The following is an 18393-nucleotide window of genomic DNA, read 5'->3' on the forward strand; positions in this document are numbered from 1 at the left end:
CTTTTCCATCCATTTTCCGACCATTGTCTGTTCCAGCAGTTTGCTGATGATATTCGCACTGGGCATAATTTCCATGTTGCTTAAGCGGCATTTTGTTGCCCCAGCTCGTGTATCCCCCCCGAAAGTCCCCTCCCCCGACGCCCCTGTGCTTTATCGTTATTGACAGTTTTATACGTTTCTTTTTATCTCCTTCGTATCAAGTTGTCCTGTTCTTGTCCCTTTTGCATAGTTTCAAGTTTCGGCAAATATCGTTTGGTTCGTGTCGCATTCTTTTTTTTTTCTTTCGCTCCCTTTTCGTTTTCACAATGTCCAGAAGTTTACCTCGGGGAGTCGTCTGGCTTTGGGAAGCGAGATCCAGTCATCATGGCTGGCCACAGGCAAAGTTAATGTAATGCCAGCCAGGCAATAGAATGGAAAAAAAGTCCTCGAAGGACTCCCGATACCCGCACACGCACACGCGTGTTTTAGCATATTTTCGTCATATTTTGCATCCACGAGATACTCGTCGTCGCACTCGCCCCACCAGATACTCGGCTGCAGCCTCAACTTCAGATGAGGATGTAGTAATAGTTTTAATGTTATTTAAGCTTGAGAATAGGGAAAGAAAAGTAAGAATTTGGAAATCCAACTCTTGTGAATTCTTTTTATTTATAATTCACCAATTAAAGTTTTATCCATTATTTTTTCTTGTGTTCCCCTTTCTGTTGTTCCGATTTCTGGAGCTGCCATATCTGCCCCAAGTGGTTCAGCTGGGTTGGATGGGAGTGCGCTTTGTGGCGTTGACTTGACATGATTAATATCCCCGCTGACATGCGAATCGCAGTTGACTGACTGTCGTCAAGTGAAATCAAAAGCAACGGCAGTAACTACGTCATGGAAGCTTTAAGTCGATTGCATGAAAAAAGGTCTCAAAACCAAGGCAAAAATCAGGAAACTCCTAAAATAAAGATATACTATTTTATGCTTAAAAAATCTATTGATAGCACACCATAAAAAAAGCGAAATGGAAAATTAATTATCTGTTAAATGACACTCAGAATATGTTCAAATAAACATAAATTCGGTATTCAAACGTGTAAGATGGGAGCAAAAGAGATTATATATTTTGTATATTTGTCTTTTAGAAAAAGCATGAGCATTAAAATCATTGGTCGCATAAATCTCTGGCATCGCACACGAAATTCTAATTTCCGTTGCGCGTAATACGGAAAATAAACAAACAACAAGAACAACAACAATAACAAAAGCATCGGCAAAAACCAAAGTTGTGCCAGAAACCATTAACATTTTTAGCTTCAATCACAGCAACGCATTTGTGGAAGTGAGAAAGAAATTAAATAACCGAAACAAACAGAGCGAACGCGAACCAAAACGACAGCAATAACAAACAAATCAAGCGAAATTCGGCATTTAAAATCCAGACATAAAAAATGTAATGGAAAGCATTAGTGCTCATAAAAAATGGATTTACACAGCCTTTTTAAGGCCATCCTGATCCTGTATGTCATAAGAGGTGAGTACTGACGGTCTGTTTTTGTGTATTTTTCCATTCCGATAAAACGCAAAAGCTGTAAGCGACATCATGCATTTGATTCGAATTAAATGGAATGGCTAGTTAATTAGAACTGAAAAATCAATTTTAAAATATTTTACCTACAAATATATTACAGAATCGATCTCAATTACAATATTTAGTAAACTTTGCAATACAATATTTAGTAAACTTTGCAATACCATATCATAAGGTTTTAATTTAACTTGAAGATTATTACCAATGCAACCCTGATAGTGATCTTTGAAAGCGGAAATCACTGCTATCGATAATTATACCGAAGTTGTTCCTGCTCTTTTACCCTGATTTTATCCCCATTGCCTGGCCCGCAAAAGTATGCAATTAAATTTGCAACATAGGCCCAAGGAACAAGGAACCTCCGGGGGGTTGAGGGTTGGGGAATTGAAAAGCGAAAAGCATTTCAATTAACGCAGTGCTATACATGTATGTACATTGTATATATATATATGTACACGTATCGCCGTTAATGAGCGCCCGCCGCTCAACTTTCGCGAGTAGACAAAAGGCGAGTTGGCGAAGTTGCGGAGTTTGTGCCATAAAACTGAATTATTGAAAGGCACACGTTTCACTTTTGTTTTTGTTTGTACATGTATGTGTTTGTGTTGCGTTCGCGTGGGGCTCAAAGAAACGGAGTCAACAGCAAAACTTTGCATGACTTTGCGGGACATCGAGTCGCAGCCGCAGGAACAGGAGCAAAAGCAGGAGCGGCATTTATGAAACTTTCTGCCGTTGGCGTGGCTCGACACTTCAAGGAACCCACACACAAAAGAGTCCTTCCCCCCCACACACACACTCACACGCGGGAAACAGGCTGGATCAAATGTTAATTGCAGTTTTCGAGCCATAATTAGAGATCCTCATTGTCTAATGTGTCACGGCATTTAGCAACCGAATACGTCGGCAGCCAGGGCAACTGCAACTCCGGAGGAAGGCTGCGGACAGGAGCGACTAACCCCAGCTTAACAAATGCACAACTAGCGGAGTGAAAGAAATTTCACCCGACAGTGCGGCACTCAGAGAAAAGAGAGTGAACTTTCTATTAACGATGAAACTGGAGATATTTTCACCTCATTTTAATTAAATTTTTATAAAAGAGCTTATAGATATTATTATTGAATATAATATCATGAAAGATGAGCTAAAATACTTTTAAATGTCTTTATAACTTAGTTTAAATAAGGTATAAAATGGGTCCAAAAATAATGTATAGTTTTCATGCTTATGGATTGAGAATATTATAACAAGATTCGGATCGAATTATATGCAAAAACGAAATCTAAATCTAATTAAAATTAAATTGTTTTCAAAAATTCAGAATTAGAATTTAACTTAAGCAACAACAACAAATTTTGATTTTTGTAAAAATATTTTTATTTTGACTAAGTTATTTTAAAAGTTAAAAATTAAGAATTTTAAAGATACTCTTTTGCATAATATAATCATATAACTTGATTTTTTGATTTAAACAATTTATATTTTGCTCTCTGCAGCCTTGAATAGTCAGGTGCGGAATGGTCCGTGGCGGGTGGGAGGAGCTCTACTTGGCACAAAGAAGAAAGCCCGGCCAGAATCCCCTGGCTTTGGCTAAGACACCCCGCCCAGATGGCTGACTTCCCGCAAAGTCCGCTCCTGTGAGCTGCTGCCTCTGTAGCTTCTATAGCTTCTATGGCTCCAGCCTGCTGCTGCTGCAATCCCCCCGCCTCGCTCCAAGTTCAACAACACGCCCTCGAAATGTGAATGACCTCGAATGTCACGTTTGCTAAGCGCATGAAAGCAGTGGGCCATGGGTGGGGTAGGTTTTTGGGGGGTGGGTTCCCTCCTGGCAGTTCGTCACATCGCAGCACAGCAGGAGGAGCAAGATTATGCAGCTTCTGGCTCCTGACTGCTGACTGCTATTTTATGAAACAAAAACAAGCCCCAAGAAGCAGAGCCAAAGGCAGGCGGAGAGCTTTTGTGAGGACCTGGCAACATTGTCCAAGAAGGAGACCGGGCTTAAGTCCAAAGCATGCAGAGCATAATCAGCTTCATCATCAGTGGAAGCAGCAGCAGCAGCAAAAGCAGCAGCAGCAGCAACAAGCAGTAAGCAATGAAAGGCCTTTACTGTCACAGTCAGCAGCAGCAACATCATCGCAACCAGCAGCAACATCAGCCCGCAGCTTAGCCATGGATGGAATACAAAGCGCCAGGAAAAGGACGATGACGAGGACATGGCCGTAGATATGGACACTGGAGAGGGGAACAGTCGTTGATCTTTTGCTGATAACTTTGGCTTTTCGAGAGAGAGAAACACAGCAGCACAACAAAAAACCCTGAAGAATGAAGGGCTCGTCAAGGAAGTGTTGCGGGCACACAAAAGCCGGATGGAAAATCCTCAGACTCTTCATGCAACGCAGCTTAATTATTTTTTCTCACAAAAATGCAAATGCAGCCTGTGCTACTTGGCAAAATGCAGGGTAAATGCCGGTTCGGATAATGAGATTGCCGTGCCCAGATATCTACGATTCTACGTTCGGGGGCTTAAAACATTCCCAGCTTTCAATTTGAGCAATTTTCCTGTTTTTCAGCTTGTTTAGTCAAAGCAAGTCAAGTTGGAGCAGGAAGCCCTACGTGCCCTGACCTAAGCAAATACACTTTACACTCAGGTCCTGGTTCCTGGCACTCACACACACAGAAACACATCCGTGGAGGATTCCGCTTTGTTGCGCACCCAGACAGATGAAGATTTCGCTTCGACATCGCATTAGTCGGGGCTTTTAAGCAGAAAAATGCGTGCACTTGAGGGCCACCTCCTGAAAGCCCCGAGCGGAGCAGCCAGAATCCACAGAAACATCCGCCCATCCGCTCCATCACTCATCCGACCCGTTTCCCTGAGCCGTGTGCTACTTTAAATATTAAACGATGCCTACTTTTCGGCTGCCGGAATACGATTTTCCTGTGGCGCAGGCCGTGTTCTCAATCTTAACTTTTTTAGAGGTTTTTAAAACTATGTCTTTTAATAAATTGCTAAGAGAAGAAAAAATGCCGAAAATAATTATTTAGTTTTAATACTTAAATATTATTATATTATTAAATTTTAAATTATTTAAATATTTTAAACCTACAAACAATAGTTATCAATTCTAAAGTAAGACAATTTTTTAAAAACTTACCTTAAGTGTTTCTCAATAATCTGCCAAGCTCCTTGGAAATCTTACAAATATTTCCCAGCAGTATTGTGAAAGTGAAAATGGTAGCTCAACTGTGTATACTTGTGCACTTGTGTTTGCCAAGCCATTTCCCCTGCCGCCAAACAAACAGTGCTGCTGTCCCCTCCTCAGAAGACAGATATTCGTAGATATAGAGTCGGCGAAGACAAGTCCCCTTCTCTCACGGCATATGCAAATCAGCTTTAATGTTACTGCTCTTGTTGTTCAGCGATTTTCTTCTTCTCCGTCGCGAAATTGCGTTTTCATTTAAATGGCGTGCGGGAAAAGTTTTTCTGATTTAGTGTGCGCTTTGAAGCTGGCAACTGGAAACTGGCAACTGGCGACTGGCAACTTCATTATTATTTGCAGACACTTTTCAAAAAGATTTTTCCGCTCGCTTTGTCCCGGCGAAAGATGTGAATTAAAATCGCCATTCCACGGGTTGCTTTTCTGTTTTCCGCATCCCTTGGATTTTCTTCTTAATTAAGCAGGAATACACTTAAAAAACCCTAAAAAAAAATTAGTTATGAAAGGATGATCGATTTGATATTATGGGGTATTAATTTTGACTTGATATGTTCGAAATAAAAACCAAAAAATTAGAATTTACCATGCGCATATTGATTAGATCCCGTCGTGTATTTTTTTGTGTGATATCATACTTTTTAGGACATCCAATATCTCAGAAAAGTGTATAAAAGGTAAATGGTTTTACTTCGGATTACCTTATATTACAAAAATACTACCTACTTTAGATATATTTTCACTAGATGTATTTCTCTCTGTGCATCTTGGAGCTGAGTAGTCGCCGTCGAGTTTGAGTTGAATCTTTTGCCGCTGCTGCTCATTTGCATTTTGCCTGCTCGGCTGTCAGCAGCGGTCCTCCTCTGCTTTCCTTTCTGCTCTGCTCTGCTCTGTTTTCCAGCTTTTCCTCGCCCGTTTTCCATCTCAGTCATTTCCTTTTTGCAGCTCAGCTTCACGGCAATTTTTAATGATCCGTGATAATGATGCAGGCTGCCGCTGGCACAGCTAGTTCCATTTAGTTTTCCATTCTCCAGTATTTCTCGCCCGTAATTGATTTTAGCCGGGGGGAAATGTGCGCGGCACTTACATTAATAACCCCCGCTTCCCAGGCAGCTTCCTTGATTGACGGCGGCTGACAAATCGAGTCGAGTGTTTCTGAGTCTCGAGATATAGAGACCCTCCATAGTCCAGCCAGTGAAATGTGGGACACTTCGATGACAGTTTTGCGCCCGGCAAAGTGCTCTAATTAGCCTCAACTTGTCCCGGGCCTAAGACAAAGTTTTAATTGAAATCCTACCTGCAAATCTCAATCAGCTTCGGGGAATCCACACACACACATTCTGCAATTAAGCTGATAGAAGAAAATGGATAGAAGAAAAAAGAAAAGCCCCGCTCTTCGGATGGATAATTAAATTTTCATTAGACCGTGTCTGGCGGAGTAAAGTTTGCCGGGGCGAAACTTTATCTTAAGTGACTTAAAAACTAAAACTGCAAATTTAATGCGCTCCCCCGTCGTCATGTGGCAACCGCTGCAACTTGCGGCAAACACTTTTTACTTTCCGCAAACATTTTGCTTTTCTTTTCCCAGCCCTATTTTTTTGTTGTATTTCTCCAGCATCCTTTTGCGGCGCATTTCCTTTGGGCATTGCAGTTGACAGCGTGTTGCCAGGCGAAGGAAAACCAGGACGACTGGGAAAGCGAGGGAAAAGCGGGGGAGCCGCAACGAAAGTGGCACAAACTTTGCTACACTTTGGGGCCTGTCGGCCAGGAGAAGCTCGGCCGTCGTTATCTGCCGCCTAATGCCTTTTTGACAAAACAATTTTTCATATTATTGCTCGAGTTGCGACTGCGGCGACGTTGTTGGGGTTGAAAATTGCTTACAAATTTAGTGTTGCATACTTTGCGGCTGCTGTTGTTGAAAGTGCCACAAGGAGCCGAGTCCTGCCAAGTCCTGTGGCCAGGCGACTCGACTCGACTCGGGCCAACTGCCAAAAAGGGATTCTTGAAGTGACAGCCAAGTGATAGAAAGATCTCCGGGAAGACCAACATTCGCCACAAAACCAATGCACTCGGGGAAAAAGTATTTAGTCATTATCGGTTGAAGGGAAAGTGCTATTAAGATAGCACTTGTGCTTTTAGAAAATATTAGAAAGTCTATTTAATGACGAGTGTAATAATTTTTCGTCACAAATGTTGATATCAGAACTTTTGTATGTTGAAGGTGCGATCGTCACTGGTTTTTTACCTCGTTAAGAAGTGTTTTTATTTGATTAAGAAACACTACAAATATACAATAACTTTCTGATACTTTCCAAAAAATTAGAAAATAGACAAGTAATCTGAAAAACATTATTGTAATAATTAAAAATATTTTTAAACTTAAAAGTGTCTAATATAGTTATTACAATTTTTCTAATCAACCGAAATGCATTAAACTGTTATCTAAAGTAAATTATCTAATCTCAGCTTTTATACACATTTTTCACTTGAGATTTATGTATCAGCTTTTCCGTGCTAAGGGCGAAACCAATACACTTTGAAAATATATTTATAGTCTGGGTTTATAATAAAAGTAGCCATTTTCTTTTGGTAATTCATCAATTCCAAGACAATTTCCGAGTGTAAAAGAAGAGGGCGAAAGTCCTTTCTCTAAATTATTCATGTGTCATAGTCAGCTCAGTCGGTGCACATGAATTTCTGGTTATTTTCTGGACAGCGGAGACAACGCCTTAACTTGTCCTGGTCCTCCAGGTCCTCCTGGTCCTCCTGGTCCTTCCTGGTGTCTCTGAATGAATAATAAATAAGACATAAAAGCCGCATCAAAAGCAATTTTAAAGCATGGCCGAAATTATGCAATGCTCAGCGCCTGGTGAAGCAATTAGAGGCGGGCTTTTGTGGCCGTCGACCGCAACAATGGCCGGCAGGTAAAAGGCAATTGTCTCCGCAGCGGCAGCATCCTTTGTTGCGGGCCAACGGCACTCACGACGCCTCATTAAAATTTAGGCCAAGCCCCCAGCCCCCAGTTGCCACGCCTCTACGCCCACTCGAGCGGAATATAGTCGGGGAAAAGCCAAAAGCCGCTGGCATGCTTGCTACTTAATTTTTCTGGGGGGACGGGGGGCTTAGGGGGCTAAAAAGTTGGCTGGTCTAACAAAAATTGAAATTAACTTTGGCCAACACACTCAGAGTTCCGCCTCCATTTAATTAAAATTTTAAATTTACTGAATTTTCGCCGAAAATCGCACTCATTTCACTTCGTCTTCTCTTTTGCAGCCGAGACCAGCCACATTGTAAATGGACTGGATCTGCAGGGACCGATTTTTCTCCATGAGCCACCGCATCGCGTCGAGTTCTCCAACAATTCGGGCGGACTCATAGAATGCTCGGGCGATGGCAGTCCCCCGCCGGAGGTGAGAACTTCCTGCCAACTTGGCTCCTTTCCTTACTTTCCCTACTTTCCTCACTTTCCTTACCCCACTTTCCTCGCTGCCATTTAATATTGCTGTTTAATTATGCATGGCTGTGCGGCATTTGGCTCCGCTCGTTCCCAAGTTAATTGACTGGCCAACAAACAAATGCTAAGCGCGGCCGGCAACACTTAACAAAATTTTATTTTTTATTTACTTATTTTCATATAACACATTTCAAATCATTTTAATAAATAAATGTCAAAATTGGTGTCTAAAAGTATGCAACAATATATTTTTACCATAAAAGAGATATGATTTCCTACAGGATGACGATTGTCCTTTATTCACAGCATACTTTTAGACACATATTTTAAATATTGATTTAAAGAACATGGCTATTTCTGTGGCACCACCATTATTTTTGTAGCTTTATAGATAGTTAGTTTACTTAATTTGAATTATATTCATGTTTCTTTAAATATTTAAATGCTTTAAATATTCCATAAATACAAATTTCAAAATAATTTTTTCTGAGTGACCTTCTTACAATTCCTGCGCTTCCTTCACCCAGGTGGAATGGACCCCTATCCCGCCGCAGCAGGACATGGTATTCCAGCTCTCCAACGGCAGCATGATGTTCTATCCCTTTACGGCCGAGAAGTACCGCCACGAGGTGCATGCCACAGTCTACAGGTGAGGTTTCCGCCGCCTTTCCACCCGTAACCCCCCAACCCCACCGCAGATTGATTGTTAATCCTTTGTCCTTTAAACCGGCAGATGCAAACTGCGCAATTTGGTGGGCACTGTGCTCAGCCGGGAGGTTCATGTGCGCGGCGGTAAGTCGAAATAAATTTTAATTAATTTACGTAAAACACAACCAGCGCGCGCGAAAAAAAAACACAGAAAACATTGGGAATTTATAGCCACCGAGTTGATTTGTGCTGACGAAGTGAGTTTGGCTTTCGGCGCTGTCGTTTTTGTTGTTGTGGTAGTCGAAAACTTTGGCCTAATTGGAAAGTTTTTCGCGCTGCCCGGGGTCGCTTAACTCCCAATCCCGATTCGAATCTCCATCTCCCAACCAATTCCGACCAGCTGAAGCCTAAAAGCAGGCAACGCAAGTTTTAATTACTATTGCTGCCGGCAAATGCTGTCGGCCAGGCGCCATCCCCCTCCCCTCTTCCCCACCCCTCATTTATCCCCTGAATCCCTCCCACTTTCCTCCCAAATGCCATCCAAGCCGAGCGGAAAAAAATGGTATGCTTCGCGCTAATTTGGCGCCTCAGTGTGTGAGAATTGACTGCGGAGAGGATACCCTTTTGATAATGGGATATTAAGGATTACACATAAGGTTCCTAACTCTATCCAGGAAATTTTAATAAGAACAATTGGACTAAAATATAACCAAGTACTTAAAAAAATTTACATATTTCTCCTGATATCTTAAATAATAATTTTTTAGGACCATTAAACATATTAAAAAATATTTCTTAGCGACTTTAAATCGCACGTAAATAACTTTAAGCATAAATTCTTAAATGCACTAAATACTTAAAATTTTGGTCAGAAAATATATTAAATCTTTATTTAAATATATTAACATATTAAAAACTATTTAAATTGGTTTAATATCAAGAGATTAAGTAGTTATTAAACTAGTCATCTGTTATTAAACATAGTCATCTGAAATACTATCACTTTTAGTATTTCGACCGCTAGGCAAGAATATTTCCAAAAGCAATCGACTAATTGCCCCGAAAACTTTCTCATTCTTAGCTAAACTGCATTAATGAACCGAAACTCGGCCAATCATTTTGATTGCCATCACATGTCGCATAGATTTTGCGGCTCATTGGGCACTTCCACTTGGCCAGAAAGACCAAAGACCTAAAACTGAGGAACGGCGCTGGGGGACAACAATTAGCAATGACCATAAAAGATATGCCATATAAATGGGTTTCGGGCTTGGCCAGAGAGACCAAAGGCTAATCCTCAAAGGGTCCACTTGAGTTTTGGACTGGCGTTTAATTAACAGACGGCAGGGGGAAAACGTAGAGACCACGGGAAGTCAGTTCAAAGCGAAACAAATGGCACAAAGTCGCAACCGCAAAAATCTAATCTATGCACCAGATACTATGCCATGCGTAGCCTTTTGTCCATGCAAAGTTCCGACGTCCGGCGGCCATTTTTCAGCAGCTAACTCAACGTTACGTATACGCCATGTCCGCTGGCTTATTTTATTTGCGGTCTCCCTGGGTTTTTGGGCCTCGGTCCTTCACTTCTCCTCTCCTTTCCCTTCCTCTTTGTTTCCGCTTGGTTTTTATGTGCGCCAGAAATTGTTTTTTCCCCCCGAAAAATTCGTGGCGAGAGCTTTCCGCTTGAACAATTTGACAGCGCGTAGATTTGGCGCAAAACGTTTTGCCTAATTTGCAAAAGTTCTCGCAGAATCTGCGATCTCTGCTGGCCAGTAATTCTGTTGCTAATGTGAGCATTTTGCTTGGAGTCGCCGTCTTTAATTGGCAGCGCTTAGTTTGATGCGGGGTCTTGGGTTGGGAGAACTTGGAGAACCAGACAACGCAGAACCCAGAAGTTGGAGGGACTTGGACTTGGCTAAGTGCGCGTAATTAGCGCAACTTTGCAGCAAAAACCCTTGACAAATTCCCCCCATATATATTCAAGTCAAGCTTAAACGCAATTGCTGGCATTTGGTTTTGTCAGGCCACAGGACATCCCCCTCCTGCTTTCCTCCTTTTCGGTGCAGAACTTCTGCTGACAGTGATGAATGATGCTGGGAGCCACAAAGTTGCCGCAGCCACGACTTTTCAGCGCTGACTTTTCCTGCACTTTTGCATTTCATCAAACAAAGCACACAGAGAGAGGCACCCCTTAGATAGACGACCATGCATAGGTATGTGTGCATTTCTACCTATTCTATGTGCTTAGGTATAGAAAAGTCCTTGGCACATCCTTGCAAGATTCTGTGCAAAGTTTGTGATTGAGCTGGCAAAGTTTGCTCGACTGCCGCTGGCTGCTTGTGTATGAAACCTGCGTAATTTGTTTCTAATTAGTTGAATGCACATTGTTGAGGATGCTCCACCGAAGTTCCCTTCTAATTCCCCTTTTTAGCTGGCAACAGGATACGGAGTTCACAGAGTTTTGCATATAAAACTTCTCATTTACCTGTGTAATGTAAGCTTACAAAAAAAAAACAAACAGCCTGAAAATCAGAATTTAATTTTATATCCTGGCATTAAATCATGAAACATGAAAAAACGAATTATGGATATTATTAGGTATCTAATTAGCTGTCATATGAAAAGTATTATTTACTGTCACAGCACATTAGACACTAGACATTTGAAATTTAGGTTTTTTTGTAATATTACATTTATTTTTGTGGATTTTTCATAATATGGAATCCATATCAACTCACTTAGTGGCGTAGCCAGCATTTTAGTTGAGGGAGGGTTTTCAGTAAAAATGTATAAAATTGTATAAATAAACTCTATGTTCTCACAGTTTTCCCTAGTGCATGCTTGATAGCATTGCGATCCATATTTGCAATCAGAGCCACATCAAACGATAATTTAATATTCGAAGTGACAAAACATTCCGGGGATGGGAGAAATCCGCACAATAACTGCAAATCAGCGAAGACTGGCATACCAAAAGCATCTTACCGGCACGCACATCATAAACATAAATTTCCCCGCCCCCAATCCTCCTTCCTCCCCCCCCCCCGCAAAAGGAAAACTTTGCCACACACAAAACAAAACGGAAATGAATTTCCGCATAAAATCCGAGTGCAGCGAATGTCGCCCGCTCTCTTTTTGCACTTACTTTGTGCGGCGACTATAAACTTAGCTTTCATACTTACTTTCCTGCCCAGCTGTCCTGTTCCTGTCCTGTCTGCCCCTACCCCTCCCCTTTTTTTTGGCAACCCCCATCCCCCACCCCCTTAGACAACATTGTTGGGCGCCCCTGTCCTTCAGTTGCGAAATTTTCATGCAAAATGCAACATGAAAGGCGAAAAAACTTTTGCCGCTGCTGAAAATATAAAATAGAAAAGAGAAAACTCCACAGAGCACAAATAAAATAAGAAGAAAAGAACGGAAGTGCACAAAAAATTGGGCGGTTGTTCGGGAGTCTGGCAATACAAATAATGAAGATACAAAAACAAAATTGTACTAAACTACACAGGGCGGCCAGAGGAATTATAATAAAATGTTGTCACAAAGTTTTTTCAGTCACTGTTATAGAACCGGCAACCACAACAACAACAACAACAGCAACATAGCAAACAATAACAACAACTTTTCAAATTAAACTTTTATCCAATTTTAGCATATTAAAGTTGGCAAACAAGCGCCGGACCAGAAAAAGCCGAGCGTGAGCAGCATTTGGTAGCGGTTTCAGTTTGGTTTCAGTTGGGACAAGTTTCGCTTTTCGGCTTTCGCTTTGCATAGGGGATGCCGCTGGGCATTCACCTAATCTATTTACGATTAGCCCTCCAAAGGGGGGTGAAAGTGGGAGTGAGGGTCCCCGATGAGGGCCAACACTGGAACGCACTTTACGCACGCCAGTTGGCAATTGCCTTTGTCCGTCTTAATTAATTTGCCAACTGCCACCAGCAACTAGACCTGGGCCAAGCTTTTAACCGAAATGCAAAGCATTAGGACAGTCGTTTCGCACAGTGGTTGAAAAGGTAGAGATAACGTGAAATATTTTTCAAAATATTGTAGTTGGCTTAAAGTAAAGATAAATTGTGAACACCAAAATAATCGATTTATGGAGTCTGGAAACTCCCTTGACCTCAAGATAAAGAAATCGTCTAAAAATTACCTTGCTCCGAAAACAATTTTATCACAGAAACTAAACTATTCGTACATTAATTCTATACTATTGAGTTCCAAAAATATCCTAACAAAATAAGTTTTAAATTAATACTTTATGAAGTTAAACTAAAGTTAATTAAATTTTTGATATTAAACAATGCATTTTTTTTGACGTTAAATAAACATCAAAAACTAATTAAATAACCTACTACAAAAAGTTAGAGATTTAAATATGTTTTTGTATACAACTCTGTGACTTAACATTTTATATTTTTATTTGTTGATCATAGCAACTGTTGTTGATGCATAGCAGTTAGCAGACTAACTAATTTATTTATGCCCAAAATAAAAATAATAAAATCATAATAAATATTCTTTCCTTTTTCACACCCTTTCAACCACTGTGCCAGCTCACTTCTGTCATCGTTAGGATCCTTGTCATTCTTAATTTCGCGCTGAGCTCGCGCCATGGTCACGGCGAGTGAAAAAATCTTTAACTCAAATTGCCAAATCCAATTTTTTAACGGCCTTGTCACCCCCGCCCCGGCCATGCCACCCCCTTTTCGCCCACGGAGCAACCTTCGTCTGGCTGACAAACGGCAACACTTTTGTAAAGTGTCACAATGTGTTGGACATGTTGGGGCAATGGGGCTTCTTCCTTTTGTTTTTTGGGTCGGAAAGGGGAAAGGGAACCGGAGAATGACTGAACTTAATGTGGCACATATTTCGGCTGTCGCAGCCAAGCGGATCCCTTTTTTTATGCGGTCCTGCCGCATTAAAAATTAAAAGTCACACAGAAAAAAACACACAAATGCGAGGTCCTTTAGCTAATAAAAACAAACTGAGGTAAAGGGGGTGGCAGGCATAATTGTTTCGGTTTGTTCTTGAACTCAACGGGCCGCAGATGCTGGCCACGGCGCGTATGCGCAATATTTCAGTCACTCAGCGGCATTAGCCCGAAAAGCCAAAGCAATTTGCATAAAATATGCTTTTTAATTCGTTACAGTCGTCAACCAGAAGTACGCGGTGCAGGTGCACGACGAATACGTGATGACGGGCAACACGGCGGTGCTAAAGTGTCAGGTAAGCGAACCCCGCTTTTTCGCGGTGCAGCCACATCCATCATGCAAAATGTCAGCGGGATTTAGCCGAGCCTTCGGGCTAGTAACCAGTAACTGGTTTCTAACCAGCGAAAGTGGCCACACCGCGAAAATTCACTTAGCGCACAAATCTCATTTATTTCATACGAACCCATCCGCAAAACCCACAAAACCGACCCCCTCCAAAATGCTCATCAAATTTGCTTACTCCACCTCTTAACTCGACTGTTTATTATCACAGGTGCCCAGCTACATGTCGGAATTCGTAATTGTCACCGCCTGGGTGCAGGACACCGGTATGCATCTGTATCCGAACACGGACATCGGCGGCAAGTACACGGTGCTATCGAACGGCGAATTGTACATAAATAATGCGGGGCCCAATGATGCGTACAAAAGCTACACATGCCGCACTGTAAATAGACTGACAGGTACGTGATAATCGCATTGCCAGCTTAATCGTCCGGCTGAGCGATGCATGAGTTGCTCCGGAGTCCGAAGTCCGGGACTTGGAACCAGGGACTCCGGGACTTTCGGACTACGGATCAGTCCGGATTGTTTGGCTTTGGGCGGGGCAGCTATAATTAAGTTGAATAAATAACCAATGAAGGGCGTTTGGCAAGGGCGTTGTGTGCGTGCCGTGTTTGCCACGACAATTAAGCAGCTTTTTCTTATATTCGGGAGATTCAGCATATTTCATTCATATAGCCTAAGCCTCTTATGGACCATGGGTTGTTTAAATTTACCGAGATTAATTGCCAAAATAAACGAAAACATTGAGGGTTTTTTAAATTTTTTTAAGTATTTTATGACTTATTTTATTTTGATAGTCAATATAGATAAAACACAGGATTAAATATATTTTAAAAATATTTTAAATGACCTGTTCAACGCAGGTCTTAAATTCTTTTACTTAATACATATTTGGTACAAAAAATTTGTAATATTTATACCCGTTACTCGTAGAGTAAAAGGGTATACTAGATTCGTGCAAAAGTATGTAACAGCTAGAAGGAAGCGTTTCCGACCCCATAAAGTATATATATTCTTGATCAGGGTCACTAGCCGAGTCGATCTAGCCATGTCCGTCTGTCCGTCTGTCTGTCTGTCTGTCTGTCTGTAACTGTCCGTCTGTCTGTCTGTATGAACGCTGAGATCTCAGAAACTACAAAAGCTAGAAGGTTGAGATTTCCCACACATATTCTTTGGCTTCCTACGCAGCGCAAGTTTATTTTAGCCGAGCGCCACGCCCCCTCTAACGCCCACAATCGCCCACTAACGATTTTAAAATGGGTCCTGCGCCCACATCTTTAAAGATTTCCGAGAAGTATAAATGCAATTTTGTTGTGTATATTTATACCTATCGAAATGTAGAAGACATTTTTCAAATCGGACCATTCATTAAAAAGTTATACGCAATCAAAAATTATATATCTATCTCCCTCGCACTCCCTTTAGCTGAGTTACGATTAGTAGTCGGGACACCAACCCGACACAGCGTTCGCACTCCCTTTAGCTGAGTGACGGGTATTAGATAGTCGGGACAACAACCCGACTATAGCGTTCTCTCTTGTTTTCATACTCCTTTCAAGGAAAAATAATATTATTGTTAGGCAGACATGAGAAAATGTATCTACCAATTTTACAAGTATTTGTAATTAAAAGTTCACCCCAGAAGTTTGGTTTATTTTTTAATTCTTTTATTAAAAAATATTTATAAATTCGTCATATAATACTCTTATCTTTCAATCTAAGATTTGTATAATTAGTTTACCTATCTTTTTCCAGCTCCTTTTAAGGACGAATCATCTTATTGTTAGGAAGATATGCTCAGCAAATGTAATTCACAAAGTAAACATTGGCCTGTTCCTTTTTCTGTCTTTTCTGGCTTAAGTCCCAGCAAACAAGAAGTAGTTTGTCCTCTTTTGGCCAAAGTCAATTTGTCGCTTTGTGCATAATTTATGATGCGTGACATTCAATCGCCAGGCAAAGGGCATTGAGCTCTGGGGAGTTGTGCTCCAAAATGGAATCTCCTCCAAGCGTATGTATATACATATATATACCTACATCTGATTCTGGGTGTGTGTCGACAGTCAATACGTGAGATCCTTGCGAGATAAATTCTCTCCCTTATTTGAAGTTTATTGTGTGTGAAAATGCGCTTAAGCTGAATTTCTATTAGCCTTTGTGCGCATATTTCACATCATCAATCAATACGATAAAAGTTCACTCCTTTCAACCTTTTTTCCCCTTTATACTTTATTCTTTTCGATTTTCGTTTTCAATCTTTTCTTTATGCGAATGTGAGTGATTTTGTTGGATTGTACGTTTTGTTTGCCCGGTTTATTTACAGTTCGCCCTGTGTTTGCATCTTGAAAGCCGAATTTACATTATATTCCTGTTATATTTTATGGCTTCTCCGCCCTCGGGTCATTTGTGGTTACCAACTAGCCATCCAGCCAGCTATTTGCTTAATTAATCAAATTGAATCGAGCCGCAAAAACCGCAAGTTGCGCTCGAGCTTTGGCCAAAAGCGAAAATTATGAGCTGCATATTAGTTGGCCGTAATGCAATGTGTGCGGGCGAAACAATGCCAATTTAGGACCCCATCCCCTGCGTTTGGCAACCACTAAAACCCGCCCGAGTGGCACTCATTAAAAGTGTAACATGAGTGGAGGATGGAGGATGTGTGCAGCATTCATGAGTAATTCATTTATCAAGCACGCCGCCTGCTGCATTAGAGATCCTTGTACCTGGCAACGGGTTTCGGCCCCGGCTCACGTAATTACAATTTAAACCAAAAATCCATTTATTTGGCACAATAACTCGACGCACACAATGGGACAGGGACAGAGCCGAACAATGGAGCCTGTATATATTTAGGATCCAAACAATGGCCACCGTAATGAAGATGCAGAATCGAGTTAGGCTGTGTATATTATGCAGCCTAGCCGATATCTCCAAACTTCGTTATGGGTTTCCATGCCTTTTTCCCCCTGATTTAGGAGCTGTGCGTGTCCTGTCGGCAGCTGTAATAAAGGTTCTCTCTCTTTTTCAGCCATAAAAAAGCACAAAAATGAGGGCCAGCCAGGTGCTGCTAGCAATCAAGTTGATTGCTTTCATTTACTTTCAATTAATTAAAATATATGTTGGATATCCTGGCACGGGGGACCGCAGGACATGCCATAAATTGGGGGCGCTTTAAATCTAAGTAAATGCCGCCGGGGCCACTGTCAGCTGGCATCACTTGAGCCATTTTTTTCGCATATTTTTCAACGTGTTCTCCCTGCTTTTTTCCCATCCCCAGGTGAAATACAAATTTCCACATATCCCGGCCGCATTATTGTAACAGAGCCCAAGGGCATGGTACAGCCGCGCATCAACGTGGAGAAGCATTCGATGCGGCATGTTGTCCTTAATGGCCAAACAACGTTGCCGTGCATAGCTCAAGGACATCCGGTGCCAACGTATCGGTGAGTAAAACACAACAACCACATTGAAAAACGTCCAAAAAAACAAAAAACAGCAAGAACAGCAGGAGCACTTGGAACACGTGGCCGTGTCACAGGACACGGGACATCGAGACAGGACACAGGACACACAGCTGCCGCTCTCAGTGGGTTCGGCGGTATCCAACCCGCAGCCGCAGTTGGCGCGCACTTTATGGCAATGTGAAATATTTAACGCTCTCGGCAAATACAACACACAAAAAACCAGGCGAAACGAACCGAAAAGCGAAAAAATTTGAGGCCCCGCGATGTCAGAAAAAATCATAATAAAAATGTCAGCCAAATTGTCAAAATGTGGGACGCTCGGCGGCAAGGGAATAACCTCCGGGCGGCGCTGTGTGGGTCGAATTCGGGGTTAGGCCGAATCCGGCAGAGCGCCTCTCTCTGCGATTCTCATGGGAGCAAGGGAGGTCGGCTTTCGATTTGCAAGGATAATAAGGGATAAGCCTATGATTAGGCAGTTGGGCTGGGAACTGATAGGTAAATAAACAGCTTTTAAAGGTATTTATAGTGAGTCTGTAATAAGTTAATTTTTATAAATATAATAATGAGAAAGGTAATTCAAAATCCAGACCACAAAATGTTCAGAATTTGATCAGGTAAATTGAATTAAATTAAATTGAACATGTTTAGTACTTAATTATACAACATGTTCGTCCTAGACATTTATTTGTTAAAAATCATTGAAGATTAAATTGCACAAAGTAAAGCATTTAGCGAAAATCATTGAATCGAAAAGCATTAAAGTCAAAGACACTTA

At 41.5% G+C, this 18393-nt stretch overlaps 1 protein-coding gene across 2 annotated transcripts in view; it reads left to right on the forward strand.

Moving 5' to 3' along the window:
- Positions 1-1169: 1169 nt before the first annotated feature.
- LOC108067382 (Down syndrome cell adhesion molecule 4) overlaps positions 1170-18393 on the forward strand; it is a 37577-nt gene continuing 20353 nt past the window's right edge. For both annotated transcript variants that reach the window (XM_070214610.1, XM_017156385.3), the window contains exons 1-7: positions 1170-1513; positions 8056-8192; positions 8764-8885; positions 8970-9028; positions 14031-14107; positions 14366-14555; positions 17432-17597. In XM_070214610.1, the coding sequence (XP_070070711.1) occupies positions 1462-1513; positions 8056-8192; positions 8764-8885; positions 8970-9028; positions 14031-14107; positions 14366-14555; positions 17432-17597 (803 nt within the window). In that variant the 5' untranslated portion in view covers positions 1170-1461. The remainder of the gene's footprint in view (positions 1514-8055; positions 8193-8763; positions 8886-8969; positions 9029-14030; positions 14108-14365; positions 14556-17431; positions 17598-18393) is intronic.

The sequence above is a fragment of the Drosophila takahashii genome, chromosome 3L, assembly GCF_030179915.1.
Source record: "Drosophila takahashii strain IR98-3 E-12201 chromosome 3L, DtakHiC1v2, whole genome shotgun sequence".
NCBI lineage: Eukaryota > Metazoa > Arthropoda > Insecta > Diptera > Drosophilidae > Drosophila > Drosophila takahashii.